This window comes from Acomys minous (assembly GCF_964271855.1).
Source record: "Acomys minous genome assembly, chromosome: 3".
In the NCBI taxonomy this organism is placed as follows: Eukaryota; Metazoa; Chordata; class Mammalia; order Rodentia; family Muridae; genus Acomys; species Acomys minous.
Genome location: NC_140485.1, coordinates 59878780 through 59904614, shown reverse-complemented (window position 1 = coordinate 59904614; position 25835 = coordinate 59878780). Strand labels below are relative to the sequence as shown.

The window sequence follows — 25835 nt, the reverse complement described above, 5'->3', positions numbered from 1 at the left end:
CAACAACTAAGGTGCAACTAAGTGCAATTTGGTACTTTTAAATTTGATCCATTAATACAGAAGTAGCCAGGGCATAGGCAGATGGATCTCTGAGCTCAAGGCCAGCCTGGTCCACAGAGTAAGTTCCAGGACATCCAGGTCTACACAGAGAGACCCCGTGTAAAACAACAACACAAAAAAAGCAGAAGTACCTGAAGAGCATTTAGTGGCAAACTAATACTTCAAATAATTTAAATTTCAGTAAAATTTAAATGTAAGACATGAAAAAATGATGAGGGAAATCTCTGAGTATTTAAGGCCCATGCTACAACTTTTACAGAAAGTCAAATTTGTGATAAAAGTCCCTACCCATCTTGGACTCACCCAAAGCTGTTTTTACAAAGAACTGTTTTGTTGAAGTTATTTAAATTCAAGGAAGCTGCCATGGAATTAACTGCAGTTTAATAGGCTTTTATCTGCTTACTTTTGTAGGTGTGTTGATCCGAATCCTTCCTTCCACATAGTTTTTTGGAAAGCAAATGTTCTCTTTCATCTGCCTCTTCCAATTCTGCTTCATTGGAATTACCGAGATCATCATCTTCTAGGTACATCCGCCTTTTACAACTACGATGACTGGGACCTTAAGAAACAGTTAAAAATAATAGTGATTCAGTTCTGATTCAATGTATCTACTACTTTATTGCTTTAGTTGAAAAGCTTTAAATTATGTTAAAGTACACATACTTTATATTTTTTATAACAAAGCTGAATAATGATATGACTTGAAATGTAGAATTCATTTAGGTGTATTAAGTACTTTAAAAGCAAGGCTGTGGCTACAAAGATGGCTTAATAGTTGAGAGTACATGTTGCTCTAGCAGAGGACCCAGGCTCAGTTTCCAGCATCCACAGAGGCTCACAACTGTCTCTAGCTCCAGTTCCCTCTTCTGGCCTCCATGAACATTGCATATACATGCCCACATATACATACCCACAGGGAACACACATTTTTTAAAAGTAATTTTTGCTTATTTGTTTGTTTTTTGAGACAGGGTTTCTCTGTGTAGCCCTGGCTTCCTGGTCCTTACTCTGTGGACCAGGCAGGCCTTGAACTCAGAGATCTACCTGCCTCTGCCTCCTGAATACTGGAATTAAAGGTGTTTGCCACCACCACCCAGCTAAAGTAATCTTGAGAAAGCAAGACTCTGTCTACAAACCTGATGCATGAGTATTGTCACTGCACATGTCAAACCATATTTTCTCTATTCTTTCACTAGACAATGATAATGGAGATGCTTCATGACTTTCCTAAAATAAATATTAGAAATTAGAAGAAAAGCACTATAAACACTTAGATTCATCTTTATCTTTGACTATTATTCTTTAAACTCCCAAGCCAAGAAATTTCAGATGTTTTCAAATTCTTTTTCATAGCATCTTCTATCTATCCATTCATCTTAAAGACTACTGAAAATAAATCTTTATGATAAATTAACATCAACATCATGCTAATAGTTTTTACCTGACATTTTGAACATTTTTTATTTTTAATTTCTCCCCGAGGGAGTCACAAAAATTTTCGTGTAAAGTGAAATTTTTTACATTTAAACTTGTGTTTTTGTATCTGAACACAGCTTTGTAAAATCGGTAACTTTTAATGAATTATTATTCTTTCTTTAATCTGTGTGTTCTTCTAGCCACTTAAGAGTAGATTAAATCCACCCATGATACTTTCTTTTCATCTTCTATATTAAACAGGTAACACATTTTTACTGATCTAATACTGGACTTTTATGCTAACAAAAAGTTCCACCAGTCAAATTTCCATGTAATCATGAAACTAGAAAGTCTTATAAATATGTAAACTCAGGAACTTTGCACCTACAGCCACACTATTTTAAGATCTTCTTGTGCTCACTTGAAAAGTTTCAACTTTCCCCATGCCTAAACAATTCTACACATTAGAAATCAGATTCTCCAGTTACAGAGACTGAAAAATACTTGGTATTATAATTCCCACAGAAGATTAGCAATTTGAATTAGCATATTACCTCTTTCTTGTTTTGCATATGGTTGTCATCACTATCTGGAAATTCAGTTTCCAGAAAATGTTTCTCTGAACTGTTACTGCTTACATCTGAATAGCTGTTACAATGTTGAGTTCTTTGATAATTTATCTCTGAATTTGTACTTTTTCTATTCGTAATGGAATTATTCTTGGTTGGAGTGTGTCTGGGCTATGAATGAATAAGACATACAGAAATCCAAAGGAAGTTAGATAACTGCTTAACCAGAAAAAGTTGAATGAAACAATTGGAAGCAAACAACTTAAAATTTTAGAGAATTAACTCATTGCTAAAATTTAGCACCCACTTAAATTTAACATTAATTAGTTCAATGACAAGTGCCTAACGTTTGCTAGTACAGCTTCTAACTGTCAGAGGTCCAATCACTTTAAGAAGAAAAAGAACACAAAAGCACAAGAACTGGTCATCAAATGAAAATACTATAATACTTTATATAATTGTTTCTAATGAAAAAGACTATGACAATCTGAGAAATTATAGAATTCAACAAGATGACTCAAAATACCAAAAATCACTATATTTTAAAATACAAGAAGAAAACATTCACTTCTTGGCTTTTTGTTAAGATAAAGTACAAAACCAAAAGCCTTTAAAATCCCAGAAATGCAAACTTTGTGTGTGTGTGTGTGTGTGTGTGTGTGACACCCAGCAAATGTGTTTTAAACTTTACTGCTTTAGTTTTAAAGCAGTATAGTATTAGCACTAATAGCCAGACTCATATGATCAAAAAGACTAAGCCTGAGTCAGTTAATGAAAACATTGTAATTGGAAAATTTTCACTATTCATAGGAAATCCTGGAGACTGAAACCTAAAAGTTTAAATAAAAAAATAACATTTTCACATTAAAGGACAATAAATTAAGGAAGAATTAGGTCTTCCTATTGTATCTCAGATTGGCCTTGATATTTCCGTTTGCCTGTCTTCACCTCTTGAGTGCTGAGACTACAGGTATGTATCAAACATACCCACTAGAGTCTTTATTTCATCATTTGTCATCAAGTGACAGAAGGCTATGCAACTAACACAGGAATGATACACAAACCTATGTTAACAACTCCTGTAAAGGCTGATGTAGTGGTGCACACCTTTAATGCCAGCACTTGGGAGGCAGAGGTGGGTATATTTCTGAGTTTGAGGCCAGCCTGGTCTATAGAGTGAGTTTCAGGACAGCTAGAGCTACATAGTGAGACCCTCTCTCAAACCCTGACCCCCCAAGAAAACTTCCTGCAATCTTTTAAGCTAAATCAACATTCCATGTACAAGTTAGAAAACATAAATGGGACTAAAGATGTAGCTCAGTGGAGAATGCTTATCTAGTATGTACAAAGTACTGGATTCAAAACCTAGTGACACAAAACCAAAAACAAACAATTAATAAAGTGGCTCAAAATTAAAATATTTATCCATGTAGTGAATCATGAAAAGCCAAAGACAGATAGAAACATCAGATAGAATTCATCTGAAATTATGGAAAAGGAACACAGTCACTGCGCCAGTTCTCAGCAAGTGTGTCACAAACTAAAGTTCCATATGGAATAGAAGGCATCATGAGAGGCGATGAAGGTAGTTACAATGACCAAATGTGCAGACACTTGTAAAGTGACACATAAAGTTTTAAAGGATGTAGGAAAACACATGATAAAGTTGAATAGGATACTAGCTGGCATGTTGTGATCTGTAGAGAAGTGAGCCTTGCAAAGGAGAGGGCTGATGAGGTAGACCATCGCTTAAACCTCCCACATCTGCTTTAAAAAGCATAGCACTACTCTGAACTGTTTGACATATCAAAGTTTAACATAAGATTTTGTTTGCATCTCAATGGTTATCCCATCCCTTGTATCCTCCCATTCTTCCCTCCCTCCCATTTTCCCCTTATTCCCCTCCCCTATGACTGTTCCTGAGGGGGATTACCTCCCCCTGTATATGTTCATAGGGTATCAAGTCTCTTCTTGGTAACCTGTTGTCCTTCCTCTGAGTGCCACCAGGTCTCCCCCTCCAGGGGACATGGTCAAAGGTGAGGCACCAGAGTATGTGAGAAAGTAATATCCCACTCTCCACTCTACTGTGGAGAGTGTTCTGTCCATTGTCTAGATCTGGGTAGGGGTTAAAGGAGAAAAAAAAGAAAAAAAAAAGATTTTGTTTGCAAAGTATCCCCCCTGTGAAGACTACTGGTTTGAAATAAAAGGGCCTTAACACCATCTAGAAATAAATCCAATGAAATAAAAACACTTGGCTAAAAGTGGTAGGTCAGACGGCACATTATATCTGCAGTTTCAGGTCTCTGGCACAGGTGTATTAAATAGCTACTGTACTTTCCCTCCAGTGCTGGTACTGTATTCTAGGTCCTCATGCATGCTAGTGTTCTAAGTGACACCTTCAAGCCCTAAACAGTCATTAATAGCAATTCATTATAAGCAATGTTTAGTGCCTATGAGTTTTAAGCTTCCTTATATAACTAAACACGTGAGCAATTTGGCTTTCAGCTACATTCTTTTCAATTTTGTTAACTTATGATTTTAATAGCTAAAACTTATTAAAGCTTATAAACACTGAAAAACAAATATTCAATACATATTTAATAAACATTATACACAAGTGACTTACCCGTGACTTATCAGGTACATATGATAAAATAAAATTATATTCTTACCAAAGAGGGCAGTCCTGAAACAGGTGAGCAACCCTTTTTCACACATCGTGCACTTGTCTCACTGATTTTAGGTGATTTCTCCTGATCATTAATTCTGTTGTTAACATTTAAGGATTCAGATGATGCAGTTTTTGGATAAGGTGAAAGAGATTTTGTGATGTAGTCAAAATCCTGAGTAAAATCCCTTTCTGTTATTTTCTCTGTACCTAGATTCCCCACAAACACAAACATACAGAACAGTGTTATTGTGTGTGCTTGCTCTAGAAAGGGAGAGCATGATAGATTTAATAATTTTTCAAATCCTCAAGGGTTAGGTATATTTTTAAAAGATAACTGTGTTTGAAATACTAAAACTTCAAAAAAAATGCCCAATTGACAATTTAAGAACTTTCAAATTTAAACAAAGATATTTATGAGATGAAATATAATGATCAACTTTGGTGTTATCTTAAATATGTTAACATTATAGTAACTTTTATTATAAATAAAGAAGTGTTTTACAAAATCAGTTTGTCCAAGTTGCTCTCTAAAAATTAGGACAGTAAGGCTGGGGTAGATAGCTCAGTCAGTAAAGTTCTTGCTGCATAAACTCATGAGGACCTGAGTTCATGTCCTGAAGAAAAAAAAAAAAAGCCAGGCATGGTGAAGCATGCCTGAACTCTTAGAGCTTGGGAGATGAATCTGTGAAGCTCACTAGCCAGCTAGTTATTTTATCTAATGAGACCAAGTACGAATGGGACCCACTTTCTTAAAAAGTTGGGGGAAGATGACTCACTAGGAACAGCATTCCACATGCATATATACATATACATGCATAAATGCACTAAAATTTATTTTTAAAAATCACACAAGTTTTACTATAAATCAATTAGTAGTTTTCAGCTCAATCAAGGTATGTGCATTTGTCTTACCTTACATATTGTGACAATGATTCTGACCATTGTAAAAATAAAAGGATCTTAGACTTTAGGTGAAACAAATACATTAAATTTTGTATTTAGCTAAAATGATTCTTATTTGGCATTGCTTTAAAATAGCCTCACAGAAATTTGGTTTTTGTAACTGGAAAACATATATAGTCAAAGCTCTAAGAATATATATTTTCATTACCAATTATTTTAAAGCAAAGTACATATTGTTTCTGAAGTTAATTTACTGAATCTACTATGAGTTCACAGAATCATCACAATATTCCTTAGTCTTTCGTCAATGAATTGTATAAAAATGTCCCATATATGTTATCAAATAAATATTTGAGCTTAAATACATCTTCATATTTGTAGATTATGAATATTAAGTATTTCCACATTGAATAATTTGTTCTTTAACATCCTAACATGAAAACCTTGGATATTCATTCTATTATGTTCTCAAGGTGGAAAAAAGTATTAGCACTGACTGGTTTAAAATGACCTTTTAGCAACCGAGCTCAAATTTCACAAAATTAGTCTTTAAATATTTTTTGAAGGAGAAAAGGACTTGGAGGTAACAGGAGCTTCACAAGAAGACCAAAAAAGCCAACTAACCAGGGCCCAGAGGGGCCTGCTGAGACTGAAGCACCAACCAAGAACCATGCATGGACTGGACCTAGGGCCCCTATACAGATGTAGCTGATGGGCAGCTAGGGCTTCATGTGGGCCCCAAGTAAGGGGCATGGGGGCTCTCTCTGACATGGACTCTCTTACCAGCTTTTCAATTACCTTCTGCTGGTGAGACTGCCTTTCCAGGCCATAGGGGAAAAGGAATAGCTGATGAGCTGCTGGGGAATGGGAAAGGGGGCGCCCCTTTTTTGATGAATATGGGAAGGGGATAGAGGAGAGGAGGCCAGGGGAGGTGGGGACTGGGAGGTGAGGGATAGGGCTATGACCGGGTGTAAAGTGAATGTCTGAATGAATGAATGAATGAATGAATAAATAAATAAATAAATAAATAAATAAATAAATTTGTTAACTCTTGTAGTAAAATGCAAGAGAAATGAATACTGACATCTCATCACTTCCACAGATGATGGACTCCCAGACACAGATGCAGAAGATATATAAATACTGTCTTCTTTCCCGCCTCTGAGCTTAGATGAGTTTTTCTGTTTTTCTGATGGCTGTTCTGTTGGTATTTTTGTATTGAAGACTTTCTTTTGTTTCTTGGTTTGGGCTCTGGAATGGATATTCTCCTCCTAAACATACCAGTAACTTTAAATTATGCTCAAATACACTCACACAACTGGATACATAAGTTACACTACAAAATTTGTTGACTCATTACTATACAAGACCACAACAAAAGCTTAGATATTAGCAAAAATATGAGACATATTGATTTCATAGTCTATAATAGTCTACAAATAGGATGTGAGGGTTCAAATGAAGATTGTATCCAATTTAGAGAAAACAGAATTCCTAAATTTCATGGTGCTTGAGACACTAAGAAGTCTGTGTACCAAGATGGTGAAGTAGAGATATACATGAATAAGACTGTGGATCAGACCAAAAGGACTAGAGAAACTCAGGCTTTTGTTGGAGTAACAAGTAATAGAGAATTTGTTACAGTTCTGGGTAAACACTAGGAAAAGATCTTGAAAAAGCATTTTCATTCTTTAAATATCAGACAAAGACAGTTTTCAGGATTTTTTTGTTACTCTCATTGTTTTTTATTTTTATTTTTAGAATGGATAAGATGAATGGCTTAGAAAGACATATTTGATGATGGGTATGGTAACATTAAAGCAAGAAGTAACAGAAAATACGGTGATTGTTGTTAGGTCCTAGGGAAACTTCAATTCTTCAAATTCTGAGGGTTAGACAAAAGCCAGCATTCCTCAGGAAGCCTGTTCCTTTCTACCAAAGGATCCAAGTTCCTTATCTCTGAAGCAAAGAGACAAAGGGCTCTGTATGGTACCTACTAGCACGCTGGTCTTTCAAGGTCCCTCAGTGTCACAAGTACCTGTTATACATTTCAGAGTCCATGCTGGCTCCTGGCTTCCCATTCTTAAAACACTACTACTTCAGCTATGTCCTTTCTCTGTTTTGTCTTCCTCTCTTAGTCTTCTCTTTTGCCCCCCTCTCTTGGTCTTCTTTGCCCTCACACACACAATTTTTCTTTATTTCATTCCTCCTACCTCCTTCTCAGGGTCAAGTCCACTCTGCTGGCTTTGTTCAGCGTAATGCCTTCCCCCCGTGCTCTGGACTCTTCCAGATGCAGCTGGCTATACTCTCCCTTCACATTTAAAATAACAACCTTCCACTTAACCATACTTTGGAGTGGTCATGCTAATCAGTTTATATATTTCATTCTGAAACTCTCACTTTATCCAATTTAAAGTATTTCAGGCAAGGGATAACAGGAACACAAACAAACAAGAGGAAATGGTGCTTTAATGGGTTAAGGTCAACATGGCTGTGGTTGATCTGGAGCTACAAAGGATTTAAATATTAATTGCTTGATCCCTCCCTCCCCAGATCTTTACTGTTTTACAAGCAAATATGCACACATCCAAACTGATGCTGTGTAAACTCTGCTCCCCAAATGATCCCTGATTGGCTAATAAATAAAGTTGCCTCCAGCCTGGACTGGGCAGAGAAGTAGGTGAAACTAAGGTTCAGGGGTTGGGGTTGCAGGAGAAAGGAGAAGAGAGGAGCAGGTCGCCATGGGTTAGAAGCATGAACTAGAAGCACATGGCTAGGGTGAGCTTGCTCTGAGGATTGGCATGATGGATAGAAGCAGCCCTAATAAAAAACATGTGCAAATATTTATGGGGATTTTGGCTGGGAAATAGACAAGATAGCTTAGGGGGTTAAGATCTGCCCAGCCCTAGTGTTCAAGCCATAAAAAAAAAAACCTAACAGGTGTCTGTGTCTTTTATTTCTATCACAGAGGGTTAATAATCATATGAATCAATATTATTAATAATCATTCTATACGGTATAGTAGTCAAATACCTATCTTTAGCACCAGGCTCGATTTCTCTCTACCACTTCCTAGCTATGTGAATTTCTCTTTCTTTAGCCTTAGATTCTTACTTAAGATTAAGATGACAGTATTCACAGTAACTAACCATCTATCTACACATCAAATTTTAAGGTAAATTTGTAAATTGCTTAAAACTTGCAACATGCTTTCTATAAGCATATATAAAATATTTAGTGTAATAAAACTAAATTTAGAGAGTATCAGTCTTAACTGTATTTATTTACCTTTGCTGGCAATTTATCTTTAAATAAATATGAAACATTTTTTTCACTCTCTGATTCTGATTCTGAAGTTGAGAGATCTTTGTAATTTTTTTTTGCTTTTGCTGCTCTTCGTGGAAGTCTGGTTCTCCCATTTTCAACTATTTCATAACCCCCTTTAGCAATGCTTTTATTGAGGACCTTAGGAGAAAATTTCCTGAATTATAATAAAATTAGTAATAGAATTATCAGAGATATAAGCTATTTGCTATAAAAATGGCACATGGCAACTATATACATAATATATGTAGAAATGAAATGAAATGATTCTTGACTGGAATAATTTAAGTGGTTGAATTTTATGTTACCATTCTTGTCATCTGTCATTGTCTTATTCCTGTCATGCAGTCTCTAAGAGTACATATAATCTTCAAACTAAAGTGCGTGCATGCGCACCTAGAGTCAGAATTAAACAGACTCAAAGTGCAGACACTTATTAAAAATAGAATGTGAGAGAAAATAACACAAAGGCAGGATAAAGGATCACCTATGGAAATTAGTAAGAAAATGAAGGCCTGACATCTATTGTTATAATAAACATTAAAGAGGTTACCATTGTGGATCTTGGTGGTCTTTTTTCCATGGATGACCCTGCAATTAAGGAAAATAAGAATTTCAACCATTTCCATAACATTTCTGCAAGTATAAATGTAAAATTATAAAATAACAAGACACTTTGTACTTATAGGCATTTAATAACCTTCCCCCCTTCATGTGACTTTAAGACATCTTGACACAGGGACCCTTACTCTCAGCTTTTTTGCTGGAGAATGTGGTCTTCAGAATGGCCAGGCTACTTTGGGATATTCCCTTTCACTACACTTTGTAGCAGCTAGACTAGACTACACTGTGATGGGAAATATATCTTTAGACTCATTCAAAACCTTTAGTGTTTGAAAGGACACCTTATTATCCAGTGCTTATTATGTGGGGAATTGCCTGCATTACATATTATCAAACTTTTAAAGCATATTATCCATGAATCTACCTTGAGCTCTAGGAGCCTCTGGGTAATGGTGAATCTACATATTCGCTTTACTGTCCTCTAAAAATCTCTATGCTAATTACTTTGCTGAAATATGTTCTCATTTACTTGCTTAAAATTTTTTACTTTAGATGTGTGTTTTTAGTTTGACACCAAGTCTCATAACACAGTATCACATATGGCTGTATGACAGCCTGTGATTTGCTTTACTCTGTACATCACTTTCCTAGGACTTAGCCACATTACTAATAATAGCTTTAGTCCCATTGGCTTCTTGCTTTTCAGTACAATGTATGCTATCCTTTTACATTTCTTTGAGAGGTAAAAATGAGATTATCAAAGCCAGGGCAGCAATGCTTATTTACAAGAAGAGTCCTCTAAAATAGTCAATAAACCAGTTCATACACATTTCCTTATCATCCAACCATTTCAACAAAATAGTGGTAATAGGAGATTTTTGTATTTATTGATTGCAGTATTTTAATCCTCTATCCCCACACTGAGATTCCTAATATTCATGTTAAATATGTATCTTCCACAGTAGCCTCTAAGATAGCATTTGCATCTTATATTTCTTAAACACACTGCTTCAAAAATCCAATTTGAACCCGATCTAGCCTTGTCTTTTACTATTTTGTGACAAATATAACATATTCTAACTACACCAAATCTTTACTTCCTGACCATACTGCACTATTTCACATGTGTCTTACATATAATTCTGTTTCTTAGACTCTTACCTTTTTGAAACATTCATCTAACATTTTTAAACACACACCAAAATTCACATATATTTTAAGTTCTTTCTAAGCTAACCTCTCTTAACAAATCACAACTAGCCATTTTTATCTTGAAATAAAAGCTAATTACATTAAAATAAAACTAAGTTTAATCCACAAGCCCAGGGCTATCTTGTCTTCTTTGAAAAGTGAGATAAAGTCTGCTAACAAGTCTTGATATTGAGGCTCAGTCATGACAACAGTAATTTTCTTTAGTCAAAACTTGTAAAGTCTAACTATATTAAACTCACTATCACAAAGAGAACTCAGTAGCCACATTTTAGAAGGTACTTCACAGATGGCTGATGAGGTAGCCTCTACAGAAAGACAGTGTTCCCTTTTTATGTACATATATATATATATATATATATATATATATATATATATATATATATTCAACTATATAAATTCCTAAAAAGTGTATTCAGATAAGGCAAAGAAATGAAGATACAGAAACACACAGAGCAGTAAAGAGATATGTCAGGATCCAAATCTAGATATTTAAGAATGTTGTTCACAAACATTTTATAGATTTATAGTAACTGTTAGCTAACTGAGTAATAGTGATCCATGGATAAATAAGCAATGATAATATCATGAACCAGGAATTATAGTAAGTCATATTTTGTGTGTAACTGGAGTCTTACTAAAATGAAAATTTAAGAGGCTTGGACAATATCTTGGTAAAGTGTTTTTCACTCAAGCATGAAGACCTGAATTTAGATCTCCACCAACCAATGTAAAAAGCCAGTCAAGGCAGTGTACAATTTTAATCAGAACACAGGGAGACCAGCACACAGGAGAGTCCCTGCATCTTGCTAGCCAGTCTTTCAGCCTGGCTGATTGGCAAGCTTCAAGCTGAGAAATCCTTTCTCAAAAAATATGGTAGAGAACAACTGAAGAAGACAGCTAGCATGTACTTCCTGCCCCTTCCCACCTTCCAATCTCCTCTCTTCTCTTACCTATACTATTCATCCTGCAACACAAATATAACCATATTAGCAAAATAACGGAACAACTGGTTTTTCTGTCCTATATATAAGGGCCTGTTACTAACAGTATAAATGACAGAAAGAGGAATAAATAAGCAAGAATATGTAACAAACCTAGGATTATCAAGTTATTACATATATCAATAGAGCATTTTATATAACTGAAGTAATAAAATTATTTGTAACATTTCTCTAAAAGGTAATTTCTTACTTGATTTTCTACTTCTATATTTCTTCTTGTTTTTATTTCTACTATAATCCATTAGTTTTTTTGATTTTGGCTCTCTTAGCCAGCTAATGTCAGTCTTGCTGTCATCATAGCCATATTCTGTTTCAGTGTCACTAAAGAGGGTTTTCTTTTCATGGTTTAATACCTATAGAAAGAAAATCCACAAATATATCTTAGTACATGTCATACACAGTAAGGTAAGCTCCTACATACCCCAAATAATAAACTAAATGTTGATGGGGATTTGCCAATTTTTTATTGTTGTTTGTTCACTGAGGCCTGGTGTGGATTCAAACACAGGGACTTTTATAATGCTAGGCAAAAGTTATACCAATGTGGTACATCCTTAGGTATAATCTGTCTTTTTTCAGCATTCTATGATTTATCAGAATTTATTTGTCATATTGTCCATGGTTAGTCAGAGAAATGCTGCAGCAAACAAAATCAATGCTGAATTAACTAAAGACCTCATTTCCACAACGATCATTTATACAAAGAGAATGCTCGGCACAGCCCAAGATAGCAGTCTTGGTTTTCTTCATATTGAAGACTTGTCCTAAGTCACTTACACTCCCATGCATGAGAAAACAGATCATAACATTCTAAAACTCTCAGAAAGCCTCCACACACATTTGTCATAGGATTGTCTTTGTCATTATTCTCAATCATGATTTTCAGAGTGCCATTTTCCCAGGCCCTAAACTTGAAGGCACAGATCAGGCCATTCTCCAAAGTAGTTTAGAGCACTTTTTGGTAACTGTTCACTAACTTGGAATTTCCTCATTTTATTCCCAGTTAAAGAAGCACAGGCCTTGAGTAGGGCCTAGTGGTGCCCACTTTTAATCCCAGCATTCAGGAGGCAGAGGCAGGCAGATCTCTGTGAGTTTGAGGCTAGCCTGGTCTACAAAGTGAGTCCCGGACAGCCAAGGCTACATACAGAGAAACTCTGTCTCAAAAAACAAAAAGCAAACAAATAAAAAAAATAAAAAAGAACAAAAACAAACAAAAAACCAAAACCAAAAACCTGAAAAAAAAGAGAACAAAAACAAACAAAAAACCAAAACCAACCCCCCCCCAAAAAAGCAGCAGCACAGGTCTCATTATATGTCCATGTATACTTATAAACAATATCAGTTTGTGGGAAGGTTGAAGACTGAATGATCTGTTAGAAAATCATCAAGACATTGCTGCTTACTTCTAACTCTATTTTATCTGTTTCTTTTTGTATCTTTCTCGCTGTTATGAAAAATCATATAAGTCACCCTTTTTTGAACCAGCATGGCTTCCATCTTCGGGTTCCTCTTTTATTTTGTCCTTTTCCAGTGCTTCCACACTCACTCTTATCAAGTGCATTCATACTAGTTTGGTTAGATATCAACAAGTGAAGACAAATTTGGATGCCTAGTACTTGTTGATGGGCTAAATATTCTTGTCAGTTGGTTTGAAAACATAAAAAGTATGCAGATTTAGATAGAAAGCCAGTCTGATTTTCTTTAGTTTGGCTTTTCTAGTATATAGGTTTTGTAGGTGGAACAGTGGGACTGAGGACTAAGTCTTTATTAACACTTGGAGTAGCTCAATCTTACTGGGCTAGAAGCAGAGGTTTTCTGCTACTGAGAATCCAGACTCAAGCCTTTCAATGCTATTTTTCATTATAACCAATACCCTTTGTGCTCTAGATTCATGACTTGCAAGATATTCTCAAACATCTACAAATGGGGATAAATTCTGATTTGTTTTTTGCTAATATTCAGGATTTAATGTGGAACACCCTTAGCCTCAAATCCACAATCTCCTTTGTTTCCTTTCCTCCAGTGTATTGGGGATATTGTTTTTGTTTTGTCCATGCATTCTTTGAGCTTTTTCTAGAATGGAAACTGCTATGATAGTTTAAATGCCATTATACTATTCTATTCTATATTTTCAGTGTCATCTCTGCTCATGTGTACACCAATACATTTGTTAACCTCTCAAAATGACCTTCACAAGGGCATCCAATAGCAGAGTCAAAGCTATCTGAAGAGTTGTCATCAACAACTCATATCTTGATTTTACGTCCATGATTGTTTCTTAAAAATCTCAACTTCTTTGACAGTGGGAAGTTAAACAGATGAAGCAGGAGCACACTGAATGCTAGTTTTACATCTAGTCTAACCTCACAGCAAGTCCTAATTTCAACAATATTGCACAGGTAGAATGTTTAAATCCCTATAATCCTTGTATTATTCCTGGTTTTAGTTTTTATTTTGTATTCCCTGAAATACAGTAAAGATCCTTAGCCCAAGACAATTTGACAGAGCTACTCCTATTTCAGTTTTAAACTTTTCATATGGATATCTCCAGAATTAGCTATTTCCTTGGACTGAAGAGCAAAGCTCACTCCATTATTCCATGTAAATGTAATGTTGTACTTATCCACTTCAGATGAAATATCCAATTTATGAGCCAAAACACAGTAATAAAAATTCACATATGAAGGTAAACTGTTTTGCCTGCATACATGTAAGTGGAACTGGAATTACCCATGTTTGTAAGCTATAAAGTAGGTGCTGGGAAGTGAACTTGGGTCCTCTGGAAGAGTAATGAGTGCACTCTCAACTTCTGAGCCATCCCCCACCCACATCCCCTGAAAGTTATTTTTAAATACCAGCATGTATCTTATTTTCTAGTCCAATAATCTCCAGTATTAAAATATTTAAAAAGAAATGCTCTTTTAAAGATGAATTTTTATTTGTGTATGTGTCATGTGTGGTGTGAATTTGTGTATGTGTCATGTGGTGTGTGTGTGTGTGTGTGTGTGTGTGTATGTGTCTATGTGTGTTAAGCCACATGTATGTAGGTATCTGCTGGGTCCAGAAGAGGCTATCAGTTCCTATGGAACTAGTTATAGATGGTTTGTGAGCAGCCCAACATGGGTGCTAGGAACCAAACTCAAAACATCTAAAGCATACCAAGGACTCTTAACATGGAGTTGAGCTCTCTCTAGCACAAGAAATTGTGGTTTTAACCGGCAAACTACATGCTGTGACTTACTCCTTTATCTTTTGTTCTGAGAGAAGGGTCCTGTTCGTCATGATTGCTTACGCCTGATCTTGAGGAACAAAAACACACATTCATTTTAAATATATATCACATTTGTTTTCTTCTGAAAAAGCACAGTGGAAAATTCCTTCTATAAGTTTTCAGATTTAACTCTTAACTAGCTATAGCATTAGCTATGTTACTATGGCCAGATTATTTATCTTTGCTAACATCAGTTTTTAAAAATGAGTTTAAATAAAAGACTGATTTTCAATTCTATGATTAAAGTCATAATATTCAAGTTATCAATTTTTTACATATTAAATTTAGAAATAAGTGCTGAAGTAACAATCCCAGCAAGAGTAATCATGGCAGTAAGAGTTTAATCCTTTTATATGTAAAAAAACTCAGATTAGGGGAGATTGTTATTTAAAAGAAAGTGAATAGAGTTAAACCGAATGTGATATATAGAATTAGAGTTGTGAAAATAAAACCTACAATTTTATTGAATCATCCATACTGGCTTCTCTAGTTGTAGCTTGAAATTCTTGTATCTAAATGGAAAATAAACAGAAACAAAGAAAAAAGACTTATGTCAAAAATAAGGGAAATGAAAAGGAAAAAATGAACATATAAAACTACCAAGAAGAGACTTGATACCCTATGAGCATATACAGAGGGAGGAGGTCCCCCTCAGTCAGTCATAGGGGAGGGGGAAAGCGGGAGGGAGGGAGGAATGGGAGGATACACAGGAGGGGATAATGATTGAGATGTAATATGAATAAGTTAATAAAATATTAAAAAAATAAAAATCTAGTTTCTCTTTCTTACTTCTGAGGATAAGAATTGTTTATTAAACCCGGCTTTCTGAAGTATTTGCTGTTTAAAGGTAAACCAAATTCAGTAAAAGTAGACTGAGAGCAAAACAAGTTAAAGTGTATTTATCACAGTAAAGACCAGTGTTTTTATTGTGACAATATGTTATAGTAAAAATCTCTTACTGTCTCAGAGACAAGTAACTTTTGTTGGACCTCACTGCTATAGTTAATAATATATGTTGAGGTCACTTAAGACTGCTAGCCTACAGTTCACTCAACCTGTTTGTTTTACCTGCCTTTAAGAAAACAATATAGCTGAGTGTGGTGGCGCACGCCTGTAATCCCAATACTCCGGAGGCAGAGGCAGGTGGATAACTATGAGTTCAGGCCAGCCTGGTCTACATAGTGAATCCAGGACAGCCAAGGCTACACAAAGAAACTCTGTCTCAAAAAACTAAAAGCCAAAAAGAAAGAAAGAAAAAGAAAACAATGTAACAACCAACCTTACTTGCCTTAGATTTCCCATGTAATCATCTTTTACAATAAGCTAATACATATCTAAAATCTTAAATTATGTATTCTTCCATGCTCCTGACTCAATAAGTGCAGGAGTACTCGAATAATCATTTGCTATAGACAGCAAAATAGAGATTGAAAGTAATCCCATAAAATGAAAATCCACCATAAACACTGAACACAATATTTGGCTATTTCTTGATAAAAGTGACTCCAAATATTTCTGGAGTCAGTTGGAGTCAGTGACTTAATTCCTCGTCCAATTCTGTTACAGATTTCTATAAAGTAACCCTCACCCCTTTCCTTTGTGACACTTTCTATGCTGTTCAATAAACACAGACACACCCTTGGGTTAGAGACATAGAAGCACACAGAGAGACAGACCAAGGACAGATTCACAAGACAACCTTCAGGCAGGCAAGGATTCAGACTCCTACAAAGACAGAGGAAGATGGAAGACATGGGGAGAAAAAAAGCACAGAATTCAAATTGAGGTTTGCTCTTAGTTAAAGAACAAGGGAGGTGCTTTGGTTTCATTCCTTAATGGAACACCAACATACATTATTGGTGATACAGAGCTTATTACTAATACATTCAAATGGGTCACAATTTTCTTTAAAGAGCAAGTCTAAGGTACTGTTAAATCCCAGTTAACTCATTTTTCTATATATTTTTTAAAATAGAAAAAGAAACCTGCCTAGGTATACCTATGCTTGCTATCCAAATAAATCATTTCATATTTTTAAACATTGTAAAGTATGTCTATTTCAAGATGCATCTCAAACATGTGCTCATAACAGCAGATGACACAGAAGAACTAAGTACAGAATCAGTGCATTTCTAGCTTACTCCAAGTTTTATGACAGGTTCATCAGTACCATTCAAGCTGAAATTATACACATCGTTCCTGTGAAAAACAAAGATAAATGTTAGCATCACTGCATAAGGAAAATATTCAGTCTTTTCAAATAACAAATACTTAGGAAAATTTACTCACAATGAACATCCAGAAGTAACACTAACAAAGGTCGTCTTCAGTTTTCTGTAACTTTTTCTTTGACCCTTTTCCAAAATATGAAATAGGTTTATATAAAAACATTTAAACATGAGATTGCTAGATGTATCAGACAAGTCACATGTGCAATTAAATTGTGACACATCTTCTAGTTGGACTTTCACTAATATTAAATCTAGTATTTGGAACATTTTCCTTAGTAAAATTTAATCAATTGAATAAAACAAATCTCAATAAAACCACTGTCTTAAAAAGACAATTAAAAAGAAAAAGCCATTTAAGTGTCCACGTAGTTCAATAAGCAGCAAGCAGCAGAGACCAAAGCAGGTTTCTGAACAAGAGCAGGACATGGTTAAAGCTGTGAATTTTGGAAAGTAAACAAGCTAGTATTTGAATGTAATGAAGGATCTGGAAAAAACATTCTATAAGGCAAAGAAACATGTAAAAAAAAAAATATAAATGGTAAATCAAAGAGGATCTTTATTTTAATCCTAGATGAATAAATAAATCAAGATTGTCTGGACAGATGGGATCAGCTGACAAAACAGAACAAAAATCATAGAGATTATGACAGACTGAATTCAGACTAAAACATGGACCCCAAAGTAAAAATGCTAGATCCTATTGAAACAAATTTTATGGTATGGGGGCTACACTTCATGCATCAGGCATGGTAAGTAGGCCAAGTGCTAGACACCAGTGAGATTCTTCTTCCTTCTCTTCCTCCTCCTCCTCCTCCTCTTCTGTCATCTTCTTCTGAGACAGGGGTCTCACTAAAAGTTACCTAGGCAGGCCCTGAACTTGTAATCCTTCTGCCTTAGCTTTCTGAGTAACTGGAATTATAGGAGCCTACCATGTGGTCCCCCTTAAAAAGAACATTTTCTTCAGAAAGTTAAGGAGCTATTTTAAGTAATTTGTGACTACATTTGTCAATTGTTTTTAGCAGTACTCATATATAACTTCAAGTCCAATTCCATTATATACTAGTATTTTAGTGCTTACAGTCAAATACTGAGTCTGACTATGTGGAGATTGGTGAAGCTAAGCAGCACCTACCTTACTGAAATGCAAGTCAGGTTTCTTTGAAAACCCACTACAACAAAGACAGTGACATTATTTAAGGAACAACTTAACATGAGTAAAATATTTTTCTTAAACACTATAGTATATACTAGAACATATCTAGATTACTAAATTAACTATGCTAAAAATGGGCACCAACACAAAGCTAAAAGTCTCTAAGTCAGTCTGATAGTTTCACAATCTCACAATAAATTGTAATTATCATAGTTAAAATCTAAGTGGTATCAACAATATAGAAGTGTTAAACACTGTAAAAGGTATAGTTAATTCAGGAAGGTACATTTTTTTCTTATTGTATATGGTCAGAGTGAATGTTAATGTTAATGAGCAATCTCACAGTCTATAAATGGGTGTCTACAATAAGAATCATCTTTCAAAAATGTTGCAAACAAGAAAGTTTAGTTAACACATTTATTTCAGCTCACTGCCACCATGTACTTTACTAAGCAATGCATTTTTAACACATCTAGCTTTACTTATTACTAGGCTCTATAAGTAAAATCCTAAGATGTTTATATCTTACAGATTTCGCTCTAAATGCCACACTGTATTGTCTTACTTTTGACACTTTATACAGCATAACCACATTCTAGAATGTGGTATGCCATATAAATAGCTACCACTATTACTAACAGAAAATTAGTAATTATACTAGAAAGTTATATTATTTAAATATGTCCCTAAATCCTTTTCCAAACTACGCAAGCCAGTTTATTTGCATCTGTTTAAAATACTCATACCTCAATTTCTGACTATACCTGCCATTCCGAGGCGCCTTTAGTTTTCTTGTTGATATCATGCTATCACTTGGGTTGTGACGCTTACTAGTTTGGCTACTCAAAGGTTCTGCTGCATCAGTTAATCCTTTCTCTTTTGAATTTTCTCTCTGAAACAATTATAAGTTACTTTAAAACTCCCAATTAGCTTTCAAGGGAAAATAAAGGTTGAAAGTTTAGGAAATTTGCTTCTATGGAGACCTACAAAAAATGATAAGTCAGAAATTAATAAAGTCTGGACAAAAAAAATAAAAAAATAAAAACCAAAACAAACAAACAAAAATAAAGTCTGGACTTTATTTAGCAATCAAAATCATTCCATGTAAAGAGATATATTAAGTGCTTGGTACATATTTTTTAAGGTTATTATACATGAAAATAAAATACTCCGGGGCAAAAAGAAAATTCTTTCAGAAGATCATTAAAAACTGGCAACCTTCCAGCAAAGTTAACTTAGAAATAAAACAAACAAACAAAAGTATAAATTGATAATGCCAGTAATGAAGAGGAAGCCATCATTCTCAGTCACAAGAACATCAGGATAATAATTGAGGAAAATTTATGAGCTCCATGTCCACAACTCTAGCAACAAATGAGATGTACATAGTTCCTTGAGTGCTGCAGTCTTTTTAAAAAGCAAGCAAAGAGAAATGGAAAATCTGAAAAACACCTGTATTTATGGATTCAATCAATGGCTAACTTTCCAAAGCAAAATGCACCAGATCTTGGTGGGTTTACTAGTGAATGCATTTAATGAAGTTATACTAATTTCTCCCTATTAAACCGTAGAAGGCACAAACCAAAAACATCATAAAATAGGAAAACTAACCAGTAGCTCTCATGAACACAGATAGCAAATCAAATTCAACAAATGAAAAGAATTGCACATCAAAAAGTAGCACTTAACTCCTGGTATGTAAGGCTGTGTCAACATAAAAAGTCAACGCCTGTCATGTCTAACCTCAAATAGCCTGAGGGAGAAAAGTCCTATCTACCAACAGACCAACAGATGCACAACTGATAAAATGACAATAAAAGAATATCTCAGCAAACTAAGACTAGAAATGTTATTTCTATATCTAGATAAAACACATACATAGTGTGCACATGGACTGCCTTCCTGAAATGTGGAGTAGGAGAGCTATGTGACCAGGGAGCCCACTCCGGAACAAGAGTGAGGTTGAGGCATGTTCAAACCCTGAAAATCTCATCCTGAGATTGGCAGGAATAGGACTGTTCCCTCCCTATTCTGGGCCTGCATGTCCCAGTGTATGCAGCTCCCCAAGGTTTATATAGCCCTGTTTCCCCCCAGTATAGAGAGCTATTTCACTGGAAACTGTCTCCAGAGAAGGCAAACCAGAACCCTCAAACTGAAGACAACTGGAAGAAATGGACCTAATTTTACATCAACGTGGAAACAAAATCATATATCATAATTACACCAAGTAATCTTTGAAAGCAGCCTTGGTTATATTGGGATGATGAAAAGAAAACAATAGAGAATATTGCCCCGGTCTGTTTTTCCCCTCAAGGAATCTAAGAACGCTGCACACCATGCTAGAATGGAAGGAAGGAGGCTTAGCTGGGTTGGGTGGGGTGTAGGCAGGGTCTCAGTGGGTGTGAGTGCAGGAAAAACAGCCTTCCCTGGAGACAGCTTTCAGTGAAATAGCTCTTTATTGGGGGAAACAAGGGTTATATAAGCCTTGCGGAGTAGGTAGGGGTTTTCAGGGTGAGTATACATTATTAGCTGGGGATGAGGTGCTAGAAATGCTCTATTTGCATGAAGAGGAATTCCAGGTGCTTGATGGGCATGCCTTTATAAGGAGAGGAAATTTAATCTGAAATCTGGCCACCAGGTGACTGCCTCAAGGGTAGCAGAGGTAGGGGTTGTAATGCTATGTGTGCTGGGACATGCAGGCCCAGAGCACAGAGGAAGCAGTCTTACTCATGTCAGTCTCAAGACAAGATTTTTGGAGTTTGGACATGTCTTGACCTCACTCTTGCTCCAGGATGGTTCCCTCAACTGTTGCGTGGCTCACCCGCCCTACTCTGAAAGGCTCATGTGTTGAAAACATTGCCCCAGCTAGTGGCACTACTGAGAAGCATCACTAGATCATGACAGTGTTAATCTCATTAATGGATTACTTTACAGTTGAATGGGTTAGGAGGTAAGGGATGCATGCTTTGAAGGAAAAAAATAATTTCCTAAGGGTATAAATTTCCTGATGGGTATAAATTATCCTCAAGGCCCTTCTTGCTCTTTGCTTGCGTGCTTTCTTTCTTTCTTTCTTTCTTTCTTTCTTTCTTTCTCTTGGTTACTATGAGGTGAGCATCTTTGTTCTATTATGTACTTCCTGCCAAGAGGCCACATACTGAATCTTTCAAACTATGAAGCAAACCCAAATAATTTTCTCAGGTATTTGGATCACAGTGATAGACAAGCTGACTAACATCTATTAAAAATAACTATTGAAGCTGAGAAATGGCTCAGTAGTTAAGAGCACTAGCTGCTCTTACTGAACCAAGAGGACCTGAGTTCAGTTCTAAGCATGCACATGGCAGCTCACAACTACCTGTAACTCTAGTTCAAGGGATTACAATACCTTCTTCTGGCCCCCAAGGTCAGTGAATGCATGTGGTCACATACATACATGCAAGCCAAAATATTTATACACATACATTTTTTTAAAACTTCAAAATTACAAAAAAAGTTACATCTAGCATCACACTTAATGGTGAGTAACTTGATTCTTTTTTAACAAGATGATATATAGGTATTTTGCCTCTCATCAGGTGCTTTCAAAATCACACTGGATTCCTGGCTAACTCAATAATAAGCAAGGAAAGAAAACTTCATGGGTAAGCTTATTGTTTTTTTTTTTTTTTACAAAACTGACCCAAAATATGAAATAAAAATTATAAAAACTAATCAGCAATAGTAAGGTTGCAAGATTGAAACACAAAAGCCCATCACTTTTGTATAAACCAGCAATCTAAAATGAAATTATCATATAAATTTACATAAGAGAAAAACTATACAACTCAGGTAAGTGAAATCCAAGGGAATCCAAAAGATATTCCATACACGTTATAGAGTGTTTTGAAAGTTGAGACTTCTTGGCTTTATGGCTTTAATGCAATCCCAGCAACCTGTCAAAAAAAAACCTCAAAAGTCCATTGATAGCCAATAGGCAACGGGGAGAACTGACAGTGTTTTGTTTCCAGACTATTAAAAGCTGCAGTCATCAAGACAGAACTGGAATGCCAACACGGCAAAAGACCCAAAAACCTAGAATTAGAAAATCTCAACGAACACAGTAAACAAAAGACCAAAACACTTCAACAGAGCATTAGATAGTCTTTTCACGTGTATCAGGTTCCAAAGCAACTAACTGTGGTGCCTATTAGCATACCCAAGCCCATGCTGGCCTCACTCCAGTACCTGTGCCTCTTCTCACCCCGACCCCTACCCTAAAACCCTGCTTTTTCCAGCCATGTGCTCTCTTGGCCCCTTCTTTCTTGGTCTTCTCTTTTGCCTTTCTCCTTTGTCATCTTCTCTTCTTCTCTATATCATTCTCTTTCACTCTCCTCTCCCCTTCTCCTCTTATGGCCATGTTTGGTCTACTTTCTCTCCTTGCTCTGGCCTCTTCAGGTGCCTCTGGCTGTACTCTCCCTTATATCTACAATAAAAATCCCTTCCCTTCAACCATACCTAATAGCAGCTGCAGTCATGTCCTCACTTTATACAATGTGGTACTAGAACACACTCCATAAGCATATAGCAAATAGACTTTTGCTCTTCATGAACCTGACTTTAAAATGGGGCACAGATCTAAATGTAAACCACAAAGCAGTAAAACTTGGAAGATGCTATGTAAGATAATGTAGGTGAATTGTGTTTTCCAGTACCTTTTCATATAGGACATTAAAGCACATACATACACACACACACACACACACACACACACACACCAAACTATATAACAATGATAAGCAGTATTTAACATTACAAACTGCTCTATTAAAAAACAAAAGAAGTCACTGCTTAGAGCAGCAATTCTTAACCTGTGGGTCATGACCCTTTGAGGGTTAAACAACTCTTTACAGGGTCACTTAAGATTATTAGGAAACACATATATTTACAAGTTGTAACAGTAGCAAAACTATAGTTACGAACTAGCAACAAAAATAATGTTGTAGTTAAAAGTCACCACAACATGAGAAATCGTATTAAAGGGCTGCAGCATTATAGAAGGTTGAGAACCACTGGTTTAGAGAATAAAACAAGACTGTGGGAAAACTTTTGCAACTGTATTTGATAATGGTCTAATATCCAAACACATAAAGAATCTTTAAAACTCAACAGAAAAACAAGCACACTTGTAAATGATAAAAGGATCTTAACAACCTGCCTAAGCTGATGGGATGTGAAAAGTATGAAAGCTTTTCAATATCATATGACATTAAGAAATTTCAATTGAAAACACCACTCCATACTAATTTAGAATGAGTAAAATGGAAAACCCTGACAACACTAAGTATTGGCAAGCATGTAGCTTAATTAGCTCTCATTGGTGATGCCAATACAAATAGTGTTGCTGCTTTAGAAGACATTTTTAAAAACTAAATATGCAAATTATGTGATCTAGTAATCAAGAATAGGTAGAAAAATCAGAATTCTGGAACAATGGAAAAATTTCAATCTTTTAATGGTATGAAAGCACAAAAATGTTTCAACAAACATTAATACTTGTTTCCATAATGATGCATCATCTCTAAAAATATGTACAATTGAAGATGCTAGCAATGGAAAATGAAAACAAGAACATATGAGAAATCTCTATAATTCTTACTTTTTGTAACCATAAAACTTTTTTATAAAAGTCTATAAAATTCCTGAAAAAGTAAATGATTACAAAATAAGAGTAATCACCACTATAATTTTAGATAACTTAGTTTTTAAAAAAAATTCTAATGATACTTAAATATATAATCTCTTGATTTTATACTTTTCTTAGGACCAAACATAAGGATTTTAAAAACTAACAAAAAAGTAGTATATTAATTTGAAGTCTGTGTTCCTATAAATAATGGAAGTAAGTTATCACTTATTATCCTTTTTTGACAGAAGATGTGTTACTGGCTTGACAAAATCTGACAAAAACGAACCTCCCTGAAAACAATGTATGATGACTTCAGATCTTCCAAAATAACAGGAGAGCCTTGAGTCTTGAGTCATTGAGCTACAGAGGTCCTACTGTGCTTTGTTGATCTATTAAACAGAAGGCAGTGTCAAGACAGATGACTATAGGAGTGACTGATCTACCACAGAAAGGACAAGAAATGATGTGTAATGATGCAGGAAATAGCACTATAAGAAAAAATTAGTAAGTTGATCTAAAGAAACATAACTTAGAACCGGGTGTGGTGGTACACACCTTTAATCCCAGCACTCGGGAGGCAGAGGCAGGTGGATTGCTATGAGTTCAAGGCCAGCATGGTCTACAAAGCAAGTCCAGGACAACCAAGACTAACACGGAGAGACCTTGTCTCAAAAAACAAACAAACAAACAAACAAAATAAAACAAAAAAGAAACATAACTTAAAGAAGTTGCTATGTTGATTATTTGACATTATGATAAATATTTGAGAGAAATTAAAAGGATGAAAGTTATGTTTTTTTTCCCTCATGGCTTCAGAGATTGCAGTACACAGGTAGGCTGAAAATCATGCTGGCTACAGTGTGGGAGAAGAGTCTGTTTTCTTTTACTTTGTAGCAACTACACAGCAAGCAGGACAAACAGAAGGAAGGGGCCAGGATAAACTATACTCTTCTAAAACATGCCCCCAGGGATCTGCTTCTTCCAACCAAGCTCCTCTAATAGTCCATTAAGTATGGATAAATCTATGGCTAATTCATTCTCCTGAGCAAATCAATTCTTAAAAGACTAGATTCACTAGCTGGGACCAAGCCATCAAGACACAGCCTTTGAGGACCTTACACTGCATAGAGACCCTGCTCAATTGGGTTTCTGTGGTCAAAAAAAAAAAAAAAAAAAAAAAAAAAGAATGACTATCACATGAGAGTTCTGTGAAACAGTCTTAGCCTTTCTCCTACATAGAAATGAAGCCAATGCCAACAACAACACAACTTATTTTGTTTACTGTTTGTATTTGTTAGCTATCAACTTGAAACAGATACACTCAACAGGGAAGAAGGAACCTTAATTGAAGAGGTTGCCTCCATCAGATTGGCTTAGGGGCAATGTCTTAGTCAATGACTGACATGAAGGAGACCAGACAGCTATGGGTGATGCCACCAGCCCTGGGCAGGTGGTCTTGAGTGTCTGTAAGGAAGCAGGCTGAATGAGCCATAGAGAATAAGTCCTGGCTTCCCTACATGATAGACTGAAATCTGTAAATTGAAACAAACTATTCTTCCCCAAGTTTCTTTTGGTCACGGTGTATCATAAAGCAATAGAAGGCAAACTAGGACAGTAGTAAGTCATACTTAGAAAAAGACAGCACATACAAATAACCACTCATAGAAAAGAAGCACTATGAAAGAGCACAACAGTTCATATATGCAGAACATGGCAGGTTAAACCAATCTTGTTCCACAGGGCTGTGTTAGGAAGTGAGTGGGGAACTTAAGGAAGCATCTATGAACTGAACTCA

At 35.6% G+C, this 25835-nt stretch overlaps 1 protein-coding gene and 1 long non-coding RNA gene across 6 annotated transcripts in view; one reads left to right on the top strand and one right to left on the bottom strand.

The window, feature by feature from the left end:
* SYCP2 (synaptonemal complex protein 2) overlaps nucleotides 1-25835 on the bottom strand; it is a 66339-nt gene that overhangs the window by 4227 nt on the left and 36277 nt on the right. For all 5 annotated transcript variants that reach the window (XM_084776979.1, XM_084776980.1, XM_084776982.1 and 2 more), the window contains exons 24-37: nucleotides 19122-19267; nucleotides 18355-18391; nucleotides 17281-17345; nucleotides 17133-17190; nucleotides 15448-15503; nucleotides 14962-15019; nucleotides 11911-12073; nucleotides 9497-9534; nucleotides 8908-9084; nucleotides 6704-6890; nucleotides 4718-4923; nucleotides 2031-2216; nucleotides 1197-1287; nucleotides 464-619 (exon numbers count right to left, since the gene is read on the bottom strand). In XM_084776979.1, the coding sequence (XP_084633105.1) occupies nucleotides 464-619; nucleotides 1197-1287; nucleotides 2031-2216; nucleotides 4718-4923; nucleotides 6704-6890; nucleotides 8908-9084; nucleotides 9497-9534; nucleotides 11911-12073; nucleotides 14962-15019; nucleotides 15448-15503; nucleotides 17133-17190; nucleotides 17281-17345; nucleotides 18355-18391; nucleotides 19122-19267 (1624 nt within the window). The remainder of the gene's footprint in view (nucleotides 1-463; nucleotides 620-1196; nucleotides 1288-2030; nucleotides 2217-4717; nucleotides 4924-6703; nucleotides 6891-8907; nucleotides 9085-9496; nucleotides 9535-11910; nucleotides 12074-14961; nucleotides 15020-15447; nucleotides 15504-17132; nucleotides 17191-17280; nucleotides 17346-18354; nucleotides 18392-19121; nucleotides 19268-25835) is intronic.
* Nucleotides 470-24741, top strand: LOC311594863. The gene is made up of 4 exons (XR_014778236.1): nucleotides 470-584; nucleotides 14024-14119; nucleotides 21951-22016; nucleotides 24286-24741. It is a non-coding gene; the product is annotated as an uncharacterized lncRNA (long non-coding RNA).